Consider the following 20,814-nt stretch of genomic DNA (forward strand, 5'->3'; position numbering starts at 1 on the left):
CCCGTTGTGACCATTTTTATCTCATTGGAAATAAACGTATCTGTGGAATGAAGCATTTGCAAACTCACCTTAAAACTGGAATTCCTCTAAAAAATGTAAATGCTCCTGTCTCCTGTCATTTCAATCCACTAACCTGGATATTTCACAAAGATGTCATTAAAAATATTTTAAAAACCCACAAAACTAACAGATATTCTATAATGTCTCATTTACCACTTTCAAAAGCTGCTCCACAAGTACAGCCTCTTTAAATAATTCATAACGTACTGTATTTCCATCACTCAGTTCCGTTTTGATTCTTATTTCATTTTTAACTTTTTTTGTACAGTTAGAATCATTTTAATTACTGGACAAATGGAAACCCAGTGGAATGCTTTTGTGGCTGAGCAGAAGTGAAATCTGGTGCCGAGGAGTGGGTTCTGGTGCCAGGGGACAGCTCAGTAAGGGTTTTGGGTGATTTAATGTGGGCTGTACACAAGTATGTGCCTCCTCTGGCAGCCTAAGAGCAGCCGCATCGATCCACCACCATCCCTGGGATCTTGCCATGAATGATCTGCTGCTTGTCATTGAAGTAGAGCATGTTAATGGGGGACATCTTGGTTGGGGTGCAGCAGGGCCCAGCGGAGCCTCGGGGGTTGGCATGCTGCACCAGGTGGGTGTGTGGGTATTTTTGCATGAACATGTACTCGCACTGGCCGGAGCAGTAGTTCGCTTTGTACCGTTTAGGGGCAATGATCCAGTCCCAGCCGAACGCCTCAAAGTCCACAGTTAGAGGGTAGCGACAGCAGCGAGACTCAGTGGAGTGCTCATCGCAGTCCAGGCCGAGGTTTCTCCGAGAACGTTTGGTTGTCTCGAGAACCTTCACTTCCAGAAACGGCTGCTGGAATCAGGGGGAGGAGGGGCAGGGCAGGGTAGAAAGAAAGAGGTGGTTATAAGAGAACAGCAGAAACATGATGGAAAAGGAAAATACAATTAGACAAGTTGTTGACTGTTAATATTTACTCCAGAATTCTGTCCATAAAAATGACAAGCTATATGACATATACATAAACGACATAAACAATGTCTATTGATATTTTAAAAAGCACCAACATTTTTATCTGAGACTTAAATGTGTTTGCCTATGTGTTTCTTTTAAAATCCTATATATTATTGGTATAATGAATTGAGGAAACAAAATTTGGGAGATAGGCACTTTGACTCATTTGTAGGCTTTCACATACAACGTGACAACAGCACTACTGCGCTCTCTGTCATTTTCACTGCACTATGACAGTTTCCTCCTCTGTCAAGCAAAGTGCAACACAGTTCAGGTTTGCCAACCGCGTTCAAACTTCACATTGTGATGTACGGTACCAGTCAAAACTTTTGATTGATACTGTACATTTGTACAACCAATAGACATTCAGAATAACAGGGAGTGAGTGCATATTGAGGTAGGGATAAGGAAAACCACATGACCAGTAACCACTTGCCAGGTAACCACTTGACCAGTAAAAGTTGCACTCTTTGAAACATGTTGGGCTCAATGGTACGGTAGAACTACTTTAAAATTGCATCACACTTCAAGTTTCAATTGAGCTCAGTGGTTAGTGGCTGTTTTCCAAAAAGTTGGGGTTTTCCATGCAGTCTGCTAGCAACCAAAGCAAACACAGGGAGGTTTTTGGTGCAGCACCCTTTACCTTCTTGTGACCACTTTCACCTAGCAACAGCAAGCAACTTCCCGCAACCACTCACCGGTGAGTCGAGGAATGCACATTTTTTTCCTGGTGACCAGTGGTTACCATGGGGGTCACTGACTGGTGTTTAGGCCTGCGTGACAGTGGCTTTAGCCATCGACTGCCAGCAACCACTCATAACCCTTACCCTTGCAACTGGCGGTTGCTGCGTAGTTGCCAAACGTTCTCTAGGTCAGTACAACTGGGGTCTTATCAGGGTTGCTGCTAATGAATAACTTTTTTAACTGACCTCAGTCAGTCTACTTGAACAGCAACCAACTGTTATAACCTATTACCATTGCCATTATTATATCAATGGTAATTGATAATTAACCATTAGAGAAACCCACAGACTTATCATTATCTACAGCTACTTTCAGTACTACTGATATTTATTTGGACTCTCTCTCCAATTGGTCTTTCTTACTTCAATAGTTACATCATCAGCATGTCTATTAGACGCCATTCCTACAAGACTGCTCAAAGTCCTATCATTAATCATTATGATCAGTCTCTCTTTATTAACTGACTATGTACCACAGGTGGCAGTAATTAAACCGTTACTTAAAAAGCCATCACTTGACCCAGCTGTCTAATAGCTAATTATAGGCCAATCTCCAATCTTCCTTTTATCTCAAAATATTGTATTTGCAAACTTCACCTTATGGATTATAACTGCAACCACACACACACACACACACACACACACACACACACACACACACACACACACACACACACACACACACACACACACACACACACACACACACACACACACACACTTGCTGGTATATGTATTTCTGAACTTTGGAGCAAGCCAGACTGTTCCTCCCTCCTTCCAATCTTTGCACTTAGCTAAGCTGCTGCAACTTCATAATCAAAATAATATCAATCTTCTAATCAAACATTTGTAATTAAAAAGAATGAACATATTTTACAAAATCCTGAAAAAATATTTTATTGTTTAGGACTGAGAGTATATAAAGTGCCTAACAGTATTTTGGTGTCTCTGCATTTTGGCATTGCTGTCTTGTTTTTTTGGAGACAAGATGACAGGTGAATGAAAACCTGAGGGCACTAAAGGACTGTACAGTAGAGGACTGCCAGTCAAAAGGTAGGGCCACCCGAACTCATGCCCTGCTTTATCTTCTGTCTCACTCTAAAAGGAGTCAAACATTACTAATAAGATTTGAAAGTACTGACTGAGATCATAAACTCACCAGGAGGGTGTTTGCTGAGGTCATGGATCAACTGAGCAGTCGGGTTATAAACTTTTATACTGACTATTTCAACCTGAAGTGTCGCCCCTATTGGCTGTTAGAGAGAATGCAGCTTAATGCACTTCAGCTGGCTTCACTTCAGCAATAAGTGTGTTTTAAATCTAGTCACAAATAACCATACCAACTCAATCCACCTCAGAATGGATTCAGTCACTTGAGTAAAACTGATCAGAAAAGTAAGATGTGTGTATATGTTATGGCCTTTCTCTGAACATGGATATGAATAGAAAGTTTAGACAAATAATTTATCCTAAACTGCAACATGATGATCAGTATAAAGAGTTACAAATGTAACCTGAAAGTTTTATTATAGAAATAAATCTTAATCCTAAGTGAAAATAAAGATTAAAATTCAGTATCTACTCATTTTAAATTGAACTGAAATGTATGAATTAACTTGTCATTTTTTAAATAAGAAACACAGCTTTCCATTTGATCTCTGACTCAGTGGGCTTTGACAGAAACCGATCTATTCAAACGCCGAAGGGTGACTCTGTACGCTTGGTTTGACTCACGACCCAGGAGGTCATCTGCAGGCTACCATAACCTTGACCTTTGGGCAGAGCGAGCAGATCAAATATTTTACTCCATCATGTTTGTTTTACAAAGCCTTCTTCTCCCCACAGTGATTCCAGCTGGGCTCGAGCACGTTTTTTTTTTTTGTGACGCATTCAAAAGAGGAAATAAGCTGAAAGGCTATTGGGGTGAGACCATGTCAGCTTGGCCTTTAGGGCTTTTGTTGTAGAAAGAAAGACCCAGAGGATCAGGAAGAAGCAGAGTTTGACTCTTTCATGCTTGTTGTGTTTTGTTTTATTTTTTTTTACACTTGCCCGTGTTTTTGATCCTTCTTTTTTTTTTTTTGTTCAAGAATAATATTGCACACTGCTGTGTGCTCAGAAGGGCAGTGATTTACTGGCCAAGACACCAGAGCTGACCCCTGATACGTGTTGTGAAGATGTGACCCAAACAATCACTTGGTAAATATTTGGTGTTGCTTAACCAGGATCAGTGGCCTACATAATTCAACAGGGATGTTGTAACTATCAGTTGCAGTAACTCTGGGATCACTAATGGTCCTTCATGGTTCACGGATGAATTTTGTTTTGAGGTTGAAGGTTGAAGCAGCTCCATCCATTACATCAGAGGTTTAGCATTAACATAGCGAAGCATGCTTGCAGAGAAAACATCTCAAGTATTCAGAGGAACGCTGTGTAACAATTTATCGCTCTCTGAAATAAGTTTTCACATTTTTTCCAAGAGAAGCCATCACAAATAAATAAAAATGTTTTCATCGTTTTTAAAATGGAATAGCCTTTTGGTTGTTAGCTTTAAGAAAACAAAAAGAAAAGTTTTTCTAAAGAGTAGAAACTTGTTTTTGTTGCATTAGATGTGAAAATGAGCTGTGGTAATATCCATTATCATCAGTTTGAAATGATACAGGAAATACATGTAAGGGAACTCAGAAATAAAGCATCAGAGGCCTTCATGATTCAGCAGTATCATTACTGCAGAGGGAGGATTTTCTATTAATGCAGATTCACAAAAAAAAAAAAAGTCCTACCAACTGCAGGGCTATTGGAGACATTTCTTCATGTAAGGTGGTATAGTCATGGTCCTGGGATTTTTTGTTGTTTTTGAGTTTTGGAATTGTGTTTATTTAGGTTTGATGTGTTTTTTGCTGCTTGTTAAGTTGAGATTTGGATGTTTTGTTTTCATTTGAATAATGCCTCTGCCTTCTGGAGTTTTGGAGCCTGTTAAAACTGGGTTTTATTATCAATAAAGGTGCACATAAAATTACCTGTCACTATAACTGTCAACAGCCCAGTGGGTTATTTTCTATTTGTTATCATTATGCAACACTCCCCTTTTTATGAGGTTCATATTTCATCCAATGAGACACCACTGTGTTTTCCTTAATATCTTATTATTGAGTATTTAAAAATATGCTGGGGAATATTCTTTCTGTGAAGTCAAGTTTTTATTCATTTTATTTTACTTTTATTCCAGCAACTTCCAGATGTTTCAAAGCTGCTTAAGATGTATGCTTCTTAACAGTCTGCTCAGGATGTTCACTTTCATGTTCACTTGATGTGAGCAAGTTTAATTTGATGGTAGGAAACAATATTCAGAGACTGAAAACACACTTTAGCAGTGCCTGGAAACAAAATCTAATAACTAACTTCAAAAGAGATCAATTTAAAAAAATTAAAAATCAGTATAGCTGTAGTGGTTCCGCTATAGTAACTGCTATATATTCTGTATACATTTAACTCCAAGTGCTACAAACAGTTTATTGTATAGATAAAAATAGAAAAAACTGTGGAGGGAAGTGATGCGAAAGATCACCACCGTGCTTCTTTTCTTTTGACTTTTTGTTCAATTATCAATATTGATTTATCACCTTTTATTAATAATACACTGCTCAAAAAATTAAAGGAACACTTTGAAAACACATCAGATCTCAATGGGGAAAAAATATGCTGATATCTACACTGATATGGGCTGGTTAATATGTTAGGAATGAAAGGATGCCGCGCAGTTTGATGGAAATCAAAATCAAAAACCTACAGAGGGCTGAATTCAAAGACATCTCAAAAGTCAAAGTGGAAAAATGATGCGCCAGGCTAGTACATTTTGCAAATTTGAAATTCATTGCAGCAACTCAAAATGGTACTCAGTAGTTTGTATGGCACCCATGTGTTTGTATGCATACCTGACAATGTCAGGGCATGCTCCTAAAGAGATGATGGCTGGTATCCTGGGGGATCTCCTTCCAGATCTGGACCAGGGTATCACTGAGCTCCTGGACAGTCTGAAGTGCAACCTGGCAGCATGGACCAAAACATAATGTCCCAGAGGTGGTCTATTGGATTTAGGTCAGGCAAGCGTGGGGGGCCAGTCAATGCTATCAATTCTTTCATCCTCCAGGAACTGCCTGACACGTATTGATGTGCCACCCTGGAGGAGTTGAACTACCTGTGCAACCTCTATAGGGTCCAGGTATTGCTTCATGTTATCAGTAGTGACACTGACCCTAGCCAAATGCAAAAGTGAAAAAAGAGTCAGAAAAGATGAGGTGGGAAAAAAATGTCAGTGGCCTCCACCTGTAAAACCATTACTGTTTAGGGGGGTTGTCTCATTGTTGCCCCTCTAGTGCACCTGTTGTTAATTTCATTAACACCAAAGCAGCTGAAACTGATTTACAACACCCTCTGCTACTTAACCAACCAGATCAATATTCCAGAAGTTGAATTGACTCGATGCTATACTCTAATTAAAAAATCTTCCTTTGATATTTTGAGCAGTGTATGATTTTGCCTGTTCTTCTTTAAATAAAATATGAATTTGTATGTGCACAAAGTGATTTCACTCCCCCGTCCGAGGGACAGGTCTGAGGGTCCTTACCAGCCCCTCCTCCCCGGGTCGCAGTGAGGTAACTGCCAGGTCATTGCCGCTCTCGTCAAAGGCGTTGATGTCAATCCCCCAGTTGGTGTGGGGTTGTTTGAACCAGTTCTGCAACACATGCTTAAAGTCAATACTTTGCCAGTGACCGACCCTGGAGTTGAGCTCTATCTTCAGGGAGCGGATGCGTATGTGGCGGCTGCCCTGCTCAGTGACAGGCTTTAGTCGCAGGATTTGCAGGTAGACGGTGGAGGTCTGCTGCAGCGGTCGTAGATACACCCACAGCTGGGCCTTCAGCACCTTGGTGAACATCAGTTTGGGGCTGAACTTGAAGAAGCAGCAGCTTGGCTTCCCGTTCACCTGCACCAGGGGCTCCGCTGTGAAACAGATGACAGTCTGATTTATAGAAGCATGCACATACAGTCACAATCCTCCTCATTCATTATCTTCATTTCACCTGCATCAGAGTGATTGCCCAAAGACTGTTACTCATTTAATTTTAAGATCAATGAAAAAACATACTTGTGGTGTTTTCAACAGCATATTTATTCTAGTTTTCTACCACTCCTTTATCACTATCTATTCCAAAACAACCACCTAATAAATAAAAACATAGTTGCTGCTACTATGGTGCTTTTTTTTTTTAAACAAGTAATTTAATGCTCAGTATTTGGGACATGCAAATACAAAATACAGCTGTCTGTAATTTAATTCACTGAACATAATAAGCATTAAAAAGGTGAAGTTTAAAAAGGGCAAACCATGACACTCTGTTCATATGCTGCTAATAAATGAAAACCATCATTCCAATATGAGGTCCTTAAAATATAACAGAGAATTAACTAATTAAAAGAATCTGCGGCTTCTCTCAGCAGCTCTGTGACAGTTTTGAAATAGCTTTCATGAGTACTCAGAGGAACACAGAAAGGTTTTAAAACTTCAGTAAAAATCAATTTTTTTCCTTCTATAATATAAACACTATATTTTGAAGAAGTCAGAAACCACAGAAGCGCTTATTCATGTTAAAGCCAAACACTATGATAGGTCAGCATGGCACTAATAAATAAAAGCACTGAATGAATTAAAAAAGGGTGCAATTTGTAGCTTAGCTCTTGAAAGGATATTTGTTATTTTAGATGCAAATCCATTTGTATGTTCAGATGATGAAAATTATATCTACTATGTTACATTATAGCCACTTGGAAAAAGTGCCTGTTATTTATAGAAACAGTGTGAATTCAACCGAGGGAAGATAACCGGTATTTCTTTCATACCCTGATATTGTAAAAACAAACTGGCATCTATTTTTATATAAGCAGTTTTTAGTAAACTGGCCCTAACCCTAAACTGGCAGCCGTTTGCTTGAAGGCTGTCAGTTATTTATTCAGTTGCATGTGTGATTACATTAAGGTTGGAAAACAGATACATTTGCATATTAAAACAAGAATCTGTAATGTGGCCAGTGGCCAGATGGTAACCTTAGATTCCCCTGGGTCAGTCATAATGAAATGGCCTACCCCTGCATTTAACTAGCAAAATTAAAACTTTTCAAGTTTTTTTTTTTCTTTTTTTTTAGTGGGTCCCCTTTCTTCCAAATGTATTTGGGGTCTGGATTAAGGGTTATGTCACAGAACACAAGGCGTTCCCTAAAACAGCCAGATTTATTCCTGTCATGATCTCAGGCTCTGGTGTTTTGGTGATTTGCACCACATGTGAAATCTGCACATGGTCATTTACATAGACCTCCATCTGATATAATGACATCCATCCATTGAATTCATACATTCATTTCCATGTAAAGCGTTCATTTACTAAGGGAAATTTATTCTGTATCTATTTGGCATAATAATGTGCCAAGAGTACAATAGAATATTTAATCTAACCATTAAAACTCTTGATCCTGTAGTTCTCTGAGTTGTGGTTGTTCATCTTTTAAAAAAAACACACAAAGAAAAACTGTATCGACTTGTCAATCATTGCTAAATCTGAGGTTGCTCAGGCAACCTGCTTCCTGGGTCAAAAGGTTATTTGGAACCTCAGCCTAGTTAAGAAATGGGATCAGGGGTCAAACCTGTCAGCCTCTTTACATCTCAGGGGTGCCGGGGAGGGGCAGCTCAAACTGCCAGATTGAGTTTGAAGGTCAAGGTCAGCCCTTTGGCAATGTCTTTCTTCACATCACGCCTTTTTACCAGAGAATCGCTGGAAACCTCAGACACACACAGCAACGCTGAATCAGTTTGTTTTTGTTTTGATTAGGGTGGAGATTCTTCAGCCAACAGTGGATTGTTTATCAAACCTCAACTGACCAGGAGAGGACACTGCAATTTAATTATGGGCATGCATTGAGGGATATGAATTCACTGAGGTACAGATGGACTGTCCATTAGAAGAGTCCAGGGCGAACATTGAATAAGGGCCAAGCTAGGGACAGACGTGGTCCTTCAGCCTGTATTTCCAAGTCATTAGTGAGTGTAAATTATACAGTGTCTCACGCTGGACAAACAATGCTCCTTTTGGGGGGTTGCTGGGGTCACAGCAATTAATGTGGGTGGTGTTGTGTTTGCTCATCAGCACAAAACTGGGAATGAATGATTCTGCAAACTTGCTTGTGATTAATACTTTTTGTTGTTTTGAATTTCTGCAGATGAGGACACACATACACCAGGACTCCCTTTGCAAACGCATTTCATCGCCTTTGTTAAAAAAAAAAAGAAAGAAAATCCAACAAACACCACAGGGCTGAAATGGCCAGTTTCTCAAGTAGAGTAATCTGAGAAGCGGGGCCTACACACCGTGATCCAGTGAGGACCCCAGTTATTAAACACACATGCACAGCATATGAGCTACATCATGTTAAACAATGACTGCATTGATAGGTGAGATCAATTTGTGCCTTTATGGATCCTGTTAGTGCACAAGTCAGAGGCAAACCATGGAGGCTGAATGCCTGGAGCTTAATTACACCCCACGCCTTGGCAGAGCCTTCCACGTGTGCAAAACAAGCAGGACTAGCTTGTAAAGATCCAAAAACCGGTGGGACATTTAATCCTTCCACTTCAACTAACTGCTGTTGAAAAGCTTATAATTGTATGGCACGACTGTTTTTATGGCTTAATTTCCTGCACAATTTGCACAGGTATAAGCACAGTGTTTTAACGCTGACTTCAATATGAAAGTAAAGATATGAATTCTGATTTTGTGTCCAGCACCACCTACTGGAGGAAAAACACCTCTCTCCTGAGCTAAACTGAAGATGAAAGTACAAACTAATTCCTTTACAGTAAAAGCACTCCTCTTGTTTTACTTAAACTAAAATCCAGGTGAAACATGGAAAGAAAGAGGCTGTGTTTTTGCAAAGGAAACAGGTTTGTTTGATTTTCCTCCTCATGTTTCCTGCCTGCTTCATTATTACAGCACTTTATTTCCCTGTGGTATAATTGCAGCTTATGCAGCGCATGGATTTTACTGCCAACACGCAGCGGGCCTGCAGGTGAGCCTATCAAACATCTGGTGGACTCCCTGGGTACCTGTGTTCCATGGCTAGCCTCCTATACATGCATGTAAGAGGAGCCTTATAGAATATAAGGGTTTATTCAGCATGCCATCTGTCCGTTTTCATACAATCCTCGCCCATTTAAATGCTTTTAATAAGTGAACACAGCAACGTTCCTGAGGGATGGATGAGAACTGAGCCGGGTAAGCTGTTGAAAACAGATGGAGAGGGAAAGTTACGGTGCAGTTATACAATGAATAAGTAATATGATACCAAGGAGTGCACCTAAAAGGACAGATTCTTATATGGGAGTGTGACAAGAAACAGAAAAAAAGAACACTTTCACAAAGGTTTCTAATATTTTCTACTTCTCACTATAATTTACTGCAATGGCAACCTGTCAGTCATCACAAGAAGATGACATAGATAGCAACCTTAATACGAGCTTGTTTATTTTATCCTTATGCCAGTTTTTTTTTTTTAATCAAATACTATATTTGTTGAATAAAGTAAAAAACAACAACTTTCATTTACAGCGAATGACCACACAGTTTGACAGGAATTCATAAACTGTTTACAACACAGATATTTTGAGCTAAAAAACAAAAATCTTCACACTTTTCTAACTCGCAGTGGAAATGGCATGATGCCTAGATGTGCGGCAGAATACGCCAATCAGTGGCGGTGAGTGGGGTGGCAGTGAGAGAAATGGTCACCTATTGTTAACGTCCACATGGATAATGCATAATGGTATGAACCTAGATCGGAGTTTCATTTGCATATATATCTATATTTTCTTTTCTTAATGGGAAATGCAAATGTGCCATTTTGCAGTGAGTGTGTGTTTGGGAGCCTTTGCGTTGAATGAATGTGACTCTAGGGTATCCCTGCGCACCTCAGCATATTAATCATCGTGACACGTTCACGACCCTTCTAATAAGACAGGGGCCACAGTGCACCCCCTCAAACATCCCATCCCACCCCAGCCCCACTCCCTCTTTGTTTCTCGGCCAATCCCAGGGGAATGGAGAAGGTGGTGGGGGAGGCCGAGCTCGAGCCAAGGATGGAGGATGTGCGTGTGTGTGTGTGTATGTGTGTATGTGTGTATTTGTGTGTGTGTGTGTGTATGTGTGTAAAGTTAGACCCCCTCATTCAGAAGCCCTCCCCTGGGACAACGGCAGGCACAAGACTCCTATTAGGACTGAGCACAGTAGCCCCCCAGGAGCAACAAAAGACACCTCCTAATGCACCCTGTTCTAGCTCAGTGAACACACACACATGGAAACATGCAGCCACACATAAACGCACAACATACACAAGCTCCAAACCAACTGCCCTCAGCAAACACAGTAAAACTCATTGTTTTTTAGCGTTTCACATGTTTGTAGTGAAGGGGCACGTCTGTTGGACAGAAGGATGGGGAGAGCGAGTGTGCAGTGAGAACTGCAATAAGGTGGACAGCTGGACAGCAGGAAGCACGCCGGGTTCTCACCGCTCGTGTTTGTGTGCAGTCACACATACATGCAGGACATTAAAGCCACAGGACAACGTTCTGCTTTGTCAAATGCAAAACTTTTCTCCTGCGTTACATAAGTTAGTAGATGGCTTTGATTATTATAGCTGACAGACTTAAGCCAAAATGAATACTAAAATATCTGATTTAATTATTCTGTTTTAAGGGAAACACAACCATAAAATAACAACCTAAAAGTTAACAAAAATAAAATAAAATAAAATAAATATTAAATTCTCTAACTGTCATGCATAATACCCATAACATTTAGCTCCCAAAGGAAGTCAGAGCAAATTTTCCTTTTTGAACTAAAATGAACAAAAGGGCAAAAAAACCCAAAATAAAACAAAAATTTTTTCTGTACAACTTGTATACTTTAGAAGACTTTTTAAAGAGTTATCTTACTTGTAGCATCTGTTTTTTTTTTCACATTAAACATTATTCACATTTTTATTTTATTCAAACTTACTGACAGTTTTAGTAAAGTTTCCCAAAAAACCCACTCAGATAGTGAAAAGTGTGTTTTAGCTCACACACTATTGCAGCTACCTCAAAATTCTCTCAGTCAGTTGGAGCTTCATTCAGTTTACAGGCATCATTCTCTCAAAACATTCAAACAACTATAATTTAGTTATTGTTTTGGACTCTATCTGAAATATGCCGCAACATAAATCCAGTTAGTTACTTTACCTAATTATTGCATCGACCCTTGTGTAAGATTATTGCTTCAGACCCAAATGTGAGCACTTCAGCAAGGATGTAGCTCAGAGGTGAATGATGGAAAAGGGAGGATATAATCACTTTTGGAAGGTCTGAGTGCTTACAGATTTCTTACTGATTTATTATCTAAATTATAATCATCATACTACAAGTGATATACAGCTCACAAAGTATAATTACAGCCTAGCACACTTTCAATAGTATTGTATGAAACTTTGTTCCGTATATCTGGATTCTCTGGTGTTTGGATGCAACCATGAAAAAGAAAGTCACTGGAAAGAAAAACAAGGATTAAAACAGAGAGTGACACTAATGCAGATCCATGAAACCAGAGCAGGAACCGGGTCCAGCTCTCAGCCTGTTTTTGCTGCTGTATTTGGCTCGGTTTCTTTATGTAATAGGTGGCCGGATGCTGGCGCCTTCTTTCTCTGACAAAAATAGGCATAAAATAACAAACTAAACTCTACATTTTATCAATTTGTTCCATTGCATACATGAACAGTTATGCATTTGGTGTTAAACGTTTCACAAGTAGTGGCACTGGGTGTGTGGAAGCTGAGATATCAGACTTTAGTCCTTGCAGCAGAGGGGTCTGCCTATTTGAGAGCTCCATATGTTTCTTGACTGGGACAAGAAGGTGCACAGGTGGGCCAACGCAATTCAAACACAGTGTTTAAATTGCAAAATTTAAAAAGCCAATAAAACACAAAGTCTTCATCAAACTATATAGACTGAGATTTTATTTTGGCACATGCAATTCTTCCTTTGCTCTCCACACAGGCTGTTTACCAATACTATTTGGATTACAAGCACACTACAAACAGACAGCAGAAAACTTTCAAAACTAAAGAAGTTGTCCGTTACCTACAGTATATTGCATATTGAAAAACTGATATCAGTTTACACAGATTATTTTTCCATTGGTAGAAAAAGCTATTTTTCATAATTCCTGCCAACATTGTTCCACATATCATCAAAGAACAGCTCTTTTTATTCAAATCTGTATTGGAAATTCTGCACTGCTGCCACTGACATGTTGTGAAAATACATTTAACAGTTAAATTTGATCTGAAGTTAAACCATTGCATGCATTCTGAAAATATTCACCTGAGCCATTTCCAAGATTTAAAATTGAACACATGAACCCAAATGAAAACACACTTTGTCCGACTCACTTTACAATTTGTCAGACAACAGAAATTAGTATTTTTGCTAATTTCATTAGTGATCTGTTTAGGAAACAAATGATACACAGCCTGAGACTGAGCTTAACAAAAGTTCAGTGTCAACAACATATGTAAGTTTTTGTGCAATCATTTAATCTACTGTACAATCATTCATGTACTATTTATAGATTACAGTGGAAAGGCATAAAATGTTTTACATTTTGTTCCATTATTGATTTCTAAAATGTTCACACTTTGCAAAACCATCCAGTGGGCTGAATTGGACCCTTTGGCGTGCCAGTTCTGGCCCTTGGGCCACATGTTTGAGACCCTGGTTCTACAACATATAACGCGGCACCACAATATCCACCACTCAGACCCAGCAATGGCAGCTTAATCTCCATTTAAAATAATCTTAATCATTCCTTAAAAACAAATTCTGTCACATTTCATGTAGAAGATGATTGATTTTGCTTTCATTGTAAGTCAAATTATTTTAAGCTCAATAATCAATTTGTTAACACAATCCTTGACCAGCTTCCCACCCTTCCAACAATGACATCTAATTGTTGCTCGATTACATAACAAGGTCAGGGCTACAGTCACAAGGAATCGAGGTGAGAACCAGCCAGTGGCTGAAATCCAATTTCAGCCACTGGCTGGGATTTAATACATGACTTTATTGCCTGCTGAAATAATAAAATCATTTCATAATTATGAAGACGACATCCTCATTTATCTCTGTTACCAAGTTACCAAGGTGGTTCAACTTTCTTTAGCTAAATAAAGACCGTGATCATATTTTCACTTGGATGTGCTGAAATAGCCATTCAAACATTTAGGGCAGCAGATATTACACTAGCTATGGCTGGGGCAAATTTCCAGAATCTACGTATCACAACTCTCGCTGACCTCTTTTAAATTACTACGCATAATGTCTTGTGAGTTTTTTTTTAAGTTCATGTTGAAGCCCTGTGTGAAGCCCTTTAAAATGTAAACAAAATGCTTCATATAGATATATTGCACAGCTTAACACGCATGAAGCTTAAGACACTGACTGATCAGCAGCTCCAGCAGGCTGAAATATGAATTTCCTTGTTCTTAAAACTCCTTCCCATCCAGCTCTATCCTGTCCATTACAGATTCATGTCAACTATTTAAACATAAAGCAAACACTTCTGCCTGCAAGCTCAAACTCTCTCAGTTAGTGAGAAAAATCCCTGAGGCCACCCAAATCTGTCAGAGTCAGAGCCAAGAGATTTCTCTAAAAGACAGAGTCAGTGTGGCGAGATTGTGCCAAACCTCCCTCTAGGAAGCAGTTTCCTTTTTCTCTGTTATAATCAACATAATATGGCTATAGTTCCCTTCATGAGCTTCTCTTTAACCATTTCTGCTGTACATTATATCAATCAAACTTGGCTCTCGTCCCTAAAGAAATTACTTGAACCTTGCATTTTCACAACTTCCATAATGAATGTCCCAGGGGGATGTGGGTATAGTGAGGAGAAATACAACCACAGGTGATAAATACAGTAAGATGCTGCTCTCTTTTGCTGCAGAAAAGGGGCTGATTAAATTTTCATGCAGATAATCATGAGGTAATCCACAGTTAATTGTGCTTCTTTCCGACACAGTGGCTCTCTCTCGGGATCCAACATTGCGCCCATGCAGCATTTCGTTTGCTTAAATGCCTTAGATTTAATGGACTCTTCCATAAACTGATCCTTGGCACCTCCTCACACATCACCACACAGAGCCTGAACAAATTCATCAACAATAATCCCCTCAGTGATCTCCATTTTATCTTTTCACTCCCCTTCTCCTCCTCCTCCTCCCTCATGTCCCTACATAGGCCTTAATTACTGGTGCAAAGTAATTATTTTGTTTATTAGTGAAAAGTAACATCTGTTTCAGGTCTTTTTAATTGTACCTATAAAACCCTTCCATTATTTCTGTCCCTTTAGGATAGGACTGGGCTGCTTGTTGCTCCCTGTGGACTTGCTCTCTTCCACCCTCCACCCCCTTCGTAGCTACAGCATGAGCCACGGTGCACCTATCTCGAGCTCCCTCTTTGAAATCCTTTAAAAAAGCAGTGAGGAACTCAGCAGCGATACACACACCAGCTGAAAAAGCAGGACGAAGAAACATTCTTGCACGGCAATGTTTTTAAACTTGGATTAATGCAGTCTTAGATCCATTCTTCTTATATTATTGATGAAAGCAATATGTTCCCAAGTGCCAGGGAAAAGGCCAGCTGCAGGGACTGGTACACGGGACCGTGGGAAGAGAGGAAGGAGGGTGGAAGGAGTGAGATTCCTGAGGTCCTGGGGAAATTTTGTCCCCATATTAATAGACTTTGGGCCTCTTTGAAATTTTATTAGCCATAAAGTTGGCAGTACGTTGTGCTATTTCTACAGTCGTACAGACGTGTCTTGAGTTTTTACTTCTTTTTAAACAAACCGCTCATTCCCCAGCGCCCAAACAATTCAACACCAAAGTTTATCTTTCCCCGAACTGATGCCAGCAACTACACAAGGAGAACAGGTGTCATCGTCAAACTGAGACCTCCGTGGAATAAATAAATCTATAAAAACCTCACATAGTCATCAACTTCCAGCAAACACTGACCAGTGAGTTGAAGACAGTCCGGCTGCTGCTCTTCTGTCCTTTTAGCGCTCTCCCTCTTAATTTTTATGGTTCCTGCACCTTCAGGAAATGACCCTTTTATAGGGTCAACACTATAAAAGACTTGTTTGTGTGTGTGTGTGTGTGTGTGTGTGTGTGTGTGTGTGTGTGTGTGTGTGTGTGTGTGTGTGTGTGTGTGGTGGGGGGATAAGTGTTCAAGTTACTACCGGTTCGTCTTTGCTGCCAAAGAAAGAGACCTGATGAGGTTAATAGTCTCCTCTTCCAATATATCACATAGCTGTGAACTCTGTGACCCTTTTTGTCAATAGGAGAACTTTTCTCTGGAGTGTGTGTGCGACTGTGTGACTAGGTGTGTGTGGGCACCCTGTGTGTCTACACAAGCGTGCACATGTGGAAAATAGCACATACATACCTTGACATGCGTGTGGATGTCTCTCTGTAATTGCGAGTTGTGTAAACCTGTGCTCATGCTGAATGTGGCTCACCTTAATGGGATTGCATAATAATGCCAGTATCATATTGCATAATGTAAGCCTACACTAAACCCTGATGCACAGAATAAAACAGTCATAAAATGAAAGCTCTGTTTATGGCCTTGAGTTCTTCTGAACCTTAATACTCATCCCACTAAAGATTAAGTGTTTTTCAGCAAACTGTCACCCATTTTCCACATTCTGGACACAGTCATATGTCCATCAGGTAGAATGAAGTTTAAATATCAAATAAAGACTGACAGGGAGGCGAGGGATGTGCTGCTCTCACTACATCCTCCAGTACTGGAGGATCCAGTACATTTACAATACATTTACTAAAAACAAAGAATGACCAGCAATGCAACAGCTTGTTTTGTGGCCTTTAACTCTGTTGCAGTAAATGAAGTTCTAACTGTTAGAGCAGCAACTGTAATGCTACTTCTCCTGTTTTCCATGGGCTTCCAGAAGTCACAAAGCATCGCAAATTAGCATTAAAGCATACAGAGAAAGAAAAAGAAAGACAAAAAAAGAAAAAGGAGGTCGCTGGTGGTGGAGGAAGGTCTGGACTGTAGGTTTTTGGACAGGTGACAAATGATAGACTAGTGGGGTCAAATCTTCACCCCACCTCAGGCAAAACAAACTGAGCCCCAAAATACCCATAATTAGACACATAAATCAATGCATACGAACACAAATAGATCAGCTCATGCTGTGTAGCAAATAAATGCACATACATTTATTTGCTAATAAAATTCCTCTAACTCTAAATCCGAGTCACTTTTCCTGCAAGGGCAACAAGCGGAGCAGTTACCTACACAACATGCTGCACAGAGGGGAGATGGTTTAGCACATAAAGTGCCGCACTATGATATAAATAGATGTACTTTTCCATGAAATTTCATAGTAATTAGAGACCAGGAAGCATGGACCCTCTCAACCCCCACTGCGGCACCCACGTACCTTGAGTGAATACTAAGAAGCAACTCTGGCACAGGTCCAGTTCAGTATGTACTGTGTGAACCCCCGTGGCCCATCAAAGGCAGTGTGCACGACTGTGAAAGGGTGATTGGGTTCGAGGTGCACAGGGAATAGTGTTTGAAGTCTTCCTTCTATCAGAGAGACAGAAAAAGGCACTTTTAATCCTGTGGGATCACTAAGGCGCCACAGGCAAAGGAGATGCACTCATTCTCTCAATTCTTCCATGAGTACCGGGGGGGGGGGGGGGGGGGGGGGGGGGGGCTAACGGGGAAGAAGGTGGGGGTGGCCGTGTGGGGAAATACAGAGAAAGAGAGAGAGAGAGAGCTGATGATAAAAAAAAACGGTAGTTGACGTAAAGAGATGAGGCAAACGGATGAGAGAGGAAGTGCTGCGCCTTAACATGACAGATTCAGCAGTAATGTCAATCATTAGCTTCTCTGGCCGCTATGGGGCTGTCAGAACTGCACAATAAGCTCTCATAATGCCTTTTTCTGGCTTGATGAGGTATCAAATCTCTTTGCACTGTATACGTGTGTGTGCATGAGAAAGAGAATGTGTGTGTGTGTGGAGTGATGCAGAAGATGGAAACCAGGAGTAAGTATATAATTTGAAGTTAGTGTTTTTCCTAGAACGTGCACTGAGTGTGTCAACTGTGCAGTTAAATGTGGGATTTCTTAATCTGCCAATTAGAGGCAACAATGACGTATGAAATATATCCTACATGTGTTTGTAAGCAGGTAATAAGAGGAAAAACAGAGACAGCACTTGCATAATTATTAAATGCTGCTGATAGCAAACAGTTTGAAATCAAACGAAATCTTTTACAAGACATCATCTGTGCACTGATCTCCATATGTAATTTCTGAGGTTCAAAAAAAAAAAATGCCACAACTAAACAATATTTATGACATCAGCCTAACTTGCATTGAAAAAGAACGATTTAGAGGACATTTTAGTCATTAACATGTCAGTTTGTGGTTTTTCTGTCATAATGACAGAGACAGGTGGGCTTGCCATGACAGGTGGAGAAAGAAAAGTGTCAGCATCGGCTTAAAAACAAATCAGTAAAAGGAGAAGAGGAACTGAGGATAGATAGATAGATAGATAGATAGATAGATAGATAGATAGATAGATAGATAGATAGATAGATAGATAGATAGATAGATAGATAGATAGATAGATAGATAGACAGATAGATAGATAGATAGATAGATAGATAGATAGATAGATAGATAGATAGATAGATAGATAGATAGATAGATAGATAGATAGATAGATAGATAGATAGATAGATAGATCTTTGCTCAGCCAGGGAGTAAAAAAACGGATTATCTGCAGTGTTTCATCCGCCTTGTGCAGAATATATTACGTGTGTAAATGTTGTTGAACCCCGCGTTTCGCCAGGAAAAGGTCACACACTCCCCTCGACCCTATGTGATTCTCTGTCTTTGTGTACTCTTGGTGAAAAAAAAAAAAAAAAAAAAAACGAGCTGCGCCTATAAACTTCGCATTTAAAAGGCAAGTGCGGCCGAGGGGGGCCGCTGCATGAGGCGAACAATAGCAGCTTTTTGGACACACTTTTTCTCACTGCGATGAACAGCAGGGGAACCGGTAGAGCCTCCTATAAAAGAGCGATAGAGCACAGCTGCCAGGGTTCAAAAGTAATTTTATAAAATGTCTCAAAGGGGCCTGCCTGTGGTTTATCTGTGGATTTATGGGAAACAATAAGAGGGCGAGCAAATTGTTAGAGGACAATAATCAGAGGGCCTCGCGACGTGATAACTCCAGAATTTAAGGCTTTATGCAAAGGAGGACATTAAAGGATCAAGTGATGCAACTGCCAGCCAAATGCTGCATTATCATTAATAATGCACTTGACATTCAAACGGGTCTGCCATGCCTCGACTCCTCAAAGCGTTATGGGAGAGATGGAAAGTTTTAACGTGACAGCAGCTAAATACTAAACACTCAGCTTCATCATCATCATGAAAACAAAAGTCAATCAGGCCATATTGGAGCTGTCTGTTTCAGAGTGATGAGGTTCTTTGTGCTGCCAGTTATCGATTTACCAGTTTCGCACATAATCCTCCCACTTTCTGACAGCTGTCTAATTTTACCAGTTAGTTTCAGACACACGGCGCGAACCCTTTAATCTCAATCTTTGAAAGTAGGCTAGGCCACTGACTGTCCGCGCAGCAGGCCTGAGTCACTTGAACCTATCTGCTTCGCAATTACGCGCATGACGCATTTGGAGACGACATTGTTAGGTTGTAAACTATTACTCACGCTCAGAGGCCATAGTAATAACGGACTCCGTGGTGGCGTGGTACTCATCCTCCTCCATAAACTCATCCTGGGACGAAGCATCTCCCTGGAAGTCGTGATGGTCCAGAAGCTGCTGGAGTGGGGGCGCCTTGGGCAGCAGCTGATTGACCACCTCCCGGCTGATGTTGGGCGCCTGCTTCAGACGCAGTTTACTCAGGATCTGAGACTTAATGGTCTCCAGTCTCAGGACTTTGCTCTGCTCCCTCCAAACACAAGCGGAACACTCGTGGGAACCAGCGTCCTCATCCAGCAGCGATAGCCCGGCATCCGTGGGCGTCTCGCTGGCAGGAGGCAGCAGCAGATTGGGCTCATCGCTCCCCGACTGTCCCAGGGAGATGAGCACCATCAAGCACAGTAAGAAGTTGTACCTCGGCATGACGATGCGTGGACACCAGAAAGCGCAACTTTTTTTTCTTCCTTATCTTGTTTTTTTTTTTTTTTTTTTTACGCACTTTAATCCGTTAGATCCCGTCTCTCGAATCTGCGCCGCTCCTTGTCTCAGCCTACAAAAGGCAAAGAATTAGTGACATGCATCTAATCCAATACGATCACCCCGAACTTTCTCTGTTGCAGCAGGATCTTTTGTAATATGTTTTCTTTAAAAAAACAAAAAACCAAAAACAAAACAAAAACGAAAAAGTGCGCCCAGTGGGTGTCGGTGGAAGCTCCTTTGATTAAAAGTTAACAAATTATCTGCCTGGTGAATGCATAGCCTGCTCACGTGTAGTATAAGCTAATTGTTGATTTCTGTACAATTTAGTCCATGGAGGTGTGAGCATGTACAGAGGTGTCACTGAAAAATGTGCAAGTGCGGTCAAAAAGGCGCTCTTTATATATCTCAGCTGCCCGCTGTCGTAATCCGCCTCCATTGGCTAAGATTGCAACAAAAGGCTTTTAGGTCTGTCACCAAGTCAAGAGGGACAGAGGAAGGGAGGGTGTGCGCACTGTTAAGAGAGTATAAATGTTTTTACAGTGCACAATGTCTCCCATTAGAGATAACCTATAGACCAATTAGGTTATTAGGATGATGGCAAACTGCTCACTACGCCTGCTTTTATAGGCTAAATGTTCAATGGTGGCAATTAAAAACAAAACAA

General features: G+C 40.5%; 2 protein-coding genes across 3 annotated transcripts in view; one reads left to right on the top strand and one right to left on the bottom strand.

The window, feature by feature from the left end:
• LOC115779922 (growth/differentiation factor 11) lies at positions 1 to 20,501 on the bottom strand. 2 transcript variants are annotated; one of them, XM_030728817.1, is made up of 3 exons: positions 19,679 to 20,501; positions 6,407 to 6,780; positions 1 to 877 (listed from the first exon to the last, which is right to left on the bottom strand). In XM_030728817.1, the coding sequence occupies exons 1-3, from the start codon at positions 20,091 to 20,093 to the stop codon at positions 500 to 502; spliced, it is 1,167 nt and encodes a 388-aa protein (XP_030584677.1). In that variant the 5' UTR covers positions 20,094 to 20,501; the 3' UTR covers positions 1 to 499. The 2 variants fall into 2 exon arrangements, with proteins under 2 accessions (XP_030584677.1, XP_030584676.1); XM_030728816.1 differs by having other exon boundaries at positions 1 to 880.
• LOC115779923 (leucine-rich repeat flightless-interacting protein 1) overlaps positions 20,020 to 20,814 on the top strand; it is a 13,236-nt gene continuing 12,441 nt past the window's right edge. The window contains exon 1 of the mRNA XM_030728821.1: positions 20,020 to 20,071. The gene's annotated coding sequence lies outside the window, so the exon portion shown is untranslated. The remainder of the gene's footprint in view (positions 20,072 to 20,814) is intronic.

The sequence above is a fragment of the Archocentrus centrarchus genome, chromosome 5 (genome assembly GCF_007364275.1).
Source record: "Archocentrus centrarchus isolate MPI-CPG fArcCen1 chromosome 5, fArcCen1, whole genome shotgun sequence".
NCBI classification, from domain to species: domain Eukaryota; kingdom Metazoa; phylum Chordata; class Actinopteri; order Cichliformes; family Cichlidae; genus Archocentrus; species Archocentrus centrarchus.

Excerpts from the sequence above, each read along its gene's own strand:
- LOC115779922 (XM_030728816.1), bottom strand. The coding sequence starts at position 20,093 with ATGCCGAGGTACAACTTCTTACTGTGCTTGATGGTGCTCATCTCCCTG. Across the intron at positions 6,781-19,678 it reads TATTACTATGGCCTCTGAGC|CGGAGCCCCTGGTGCAGGTG; the intron begins GTGAGTAATAGT and ends TCTGTTTCACAG. Across the intron at positions 881-6,406 it reads GACCCGGGGAGGAGGGGCTG|CAGCCGTTTCTGGAAGTGAA; the intron begins GTAAGGACCCTC and ends CCCTGATTCCAG.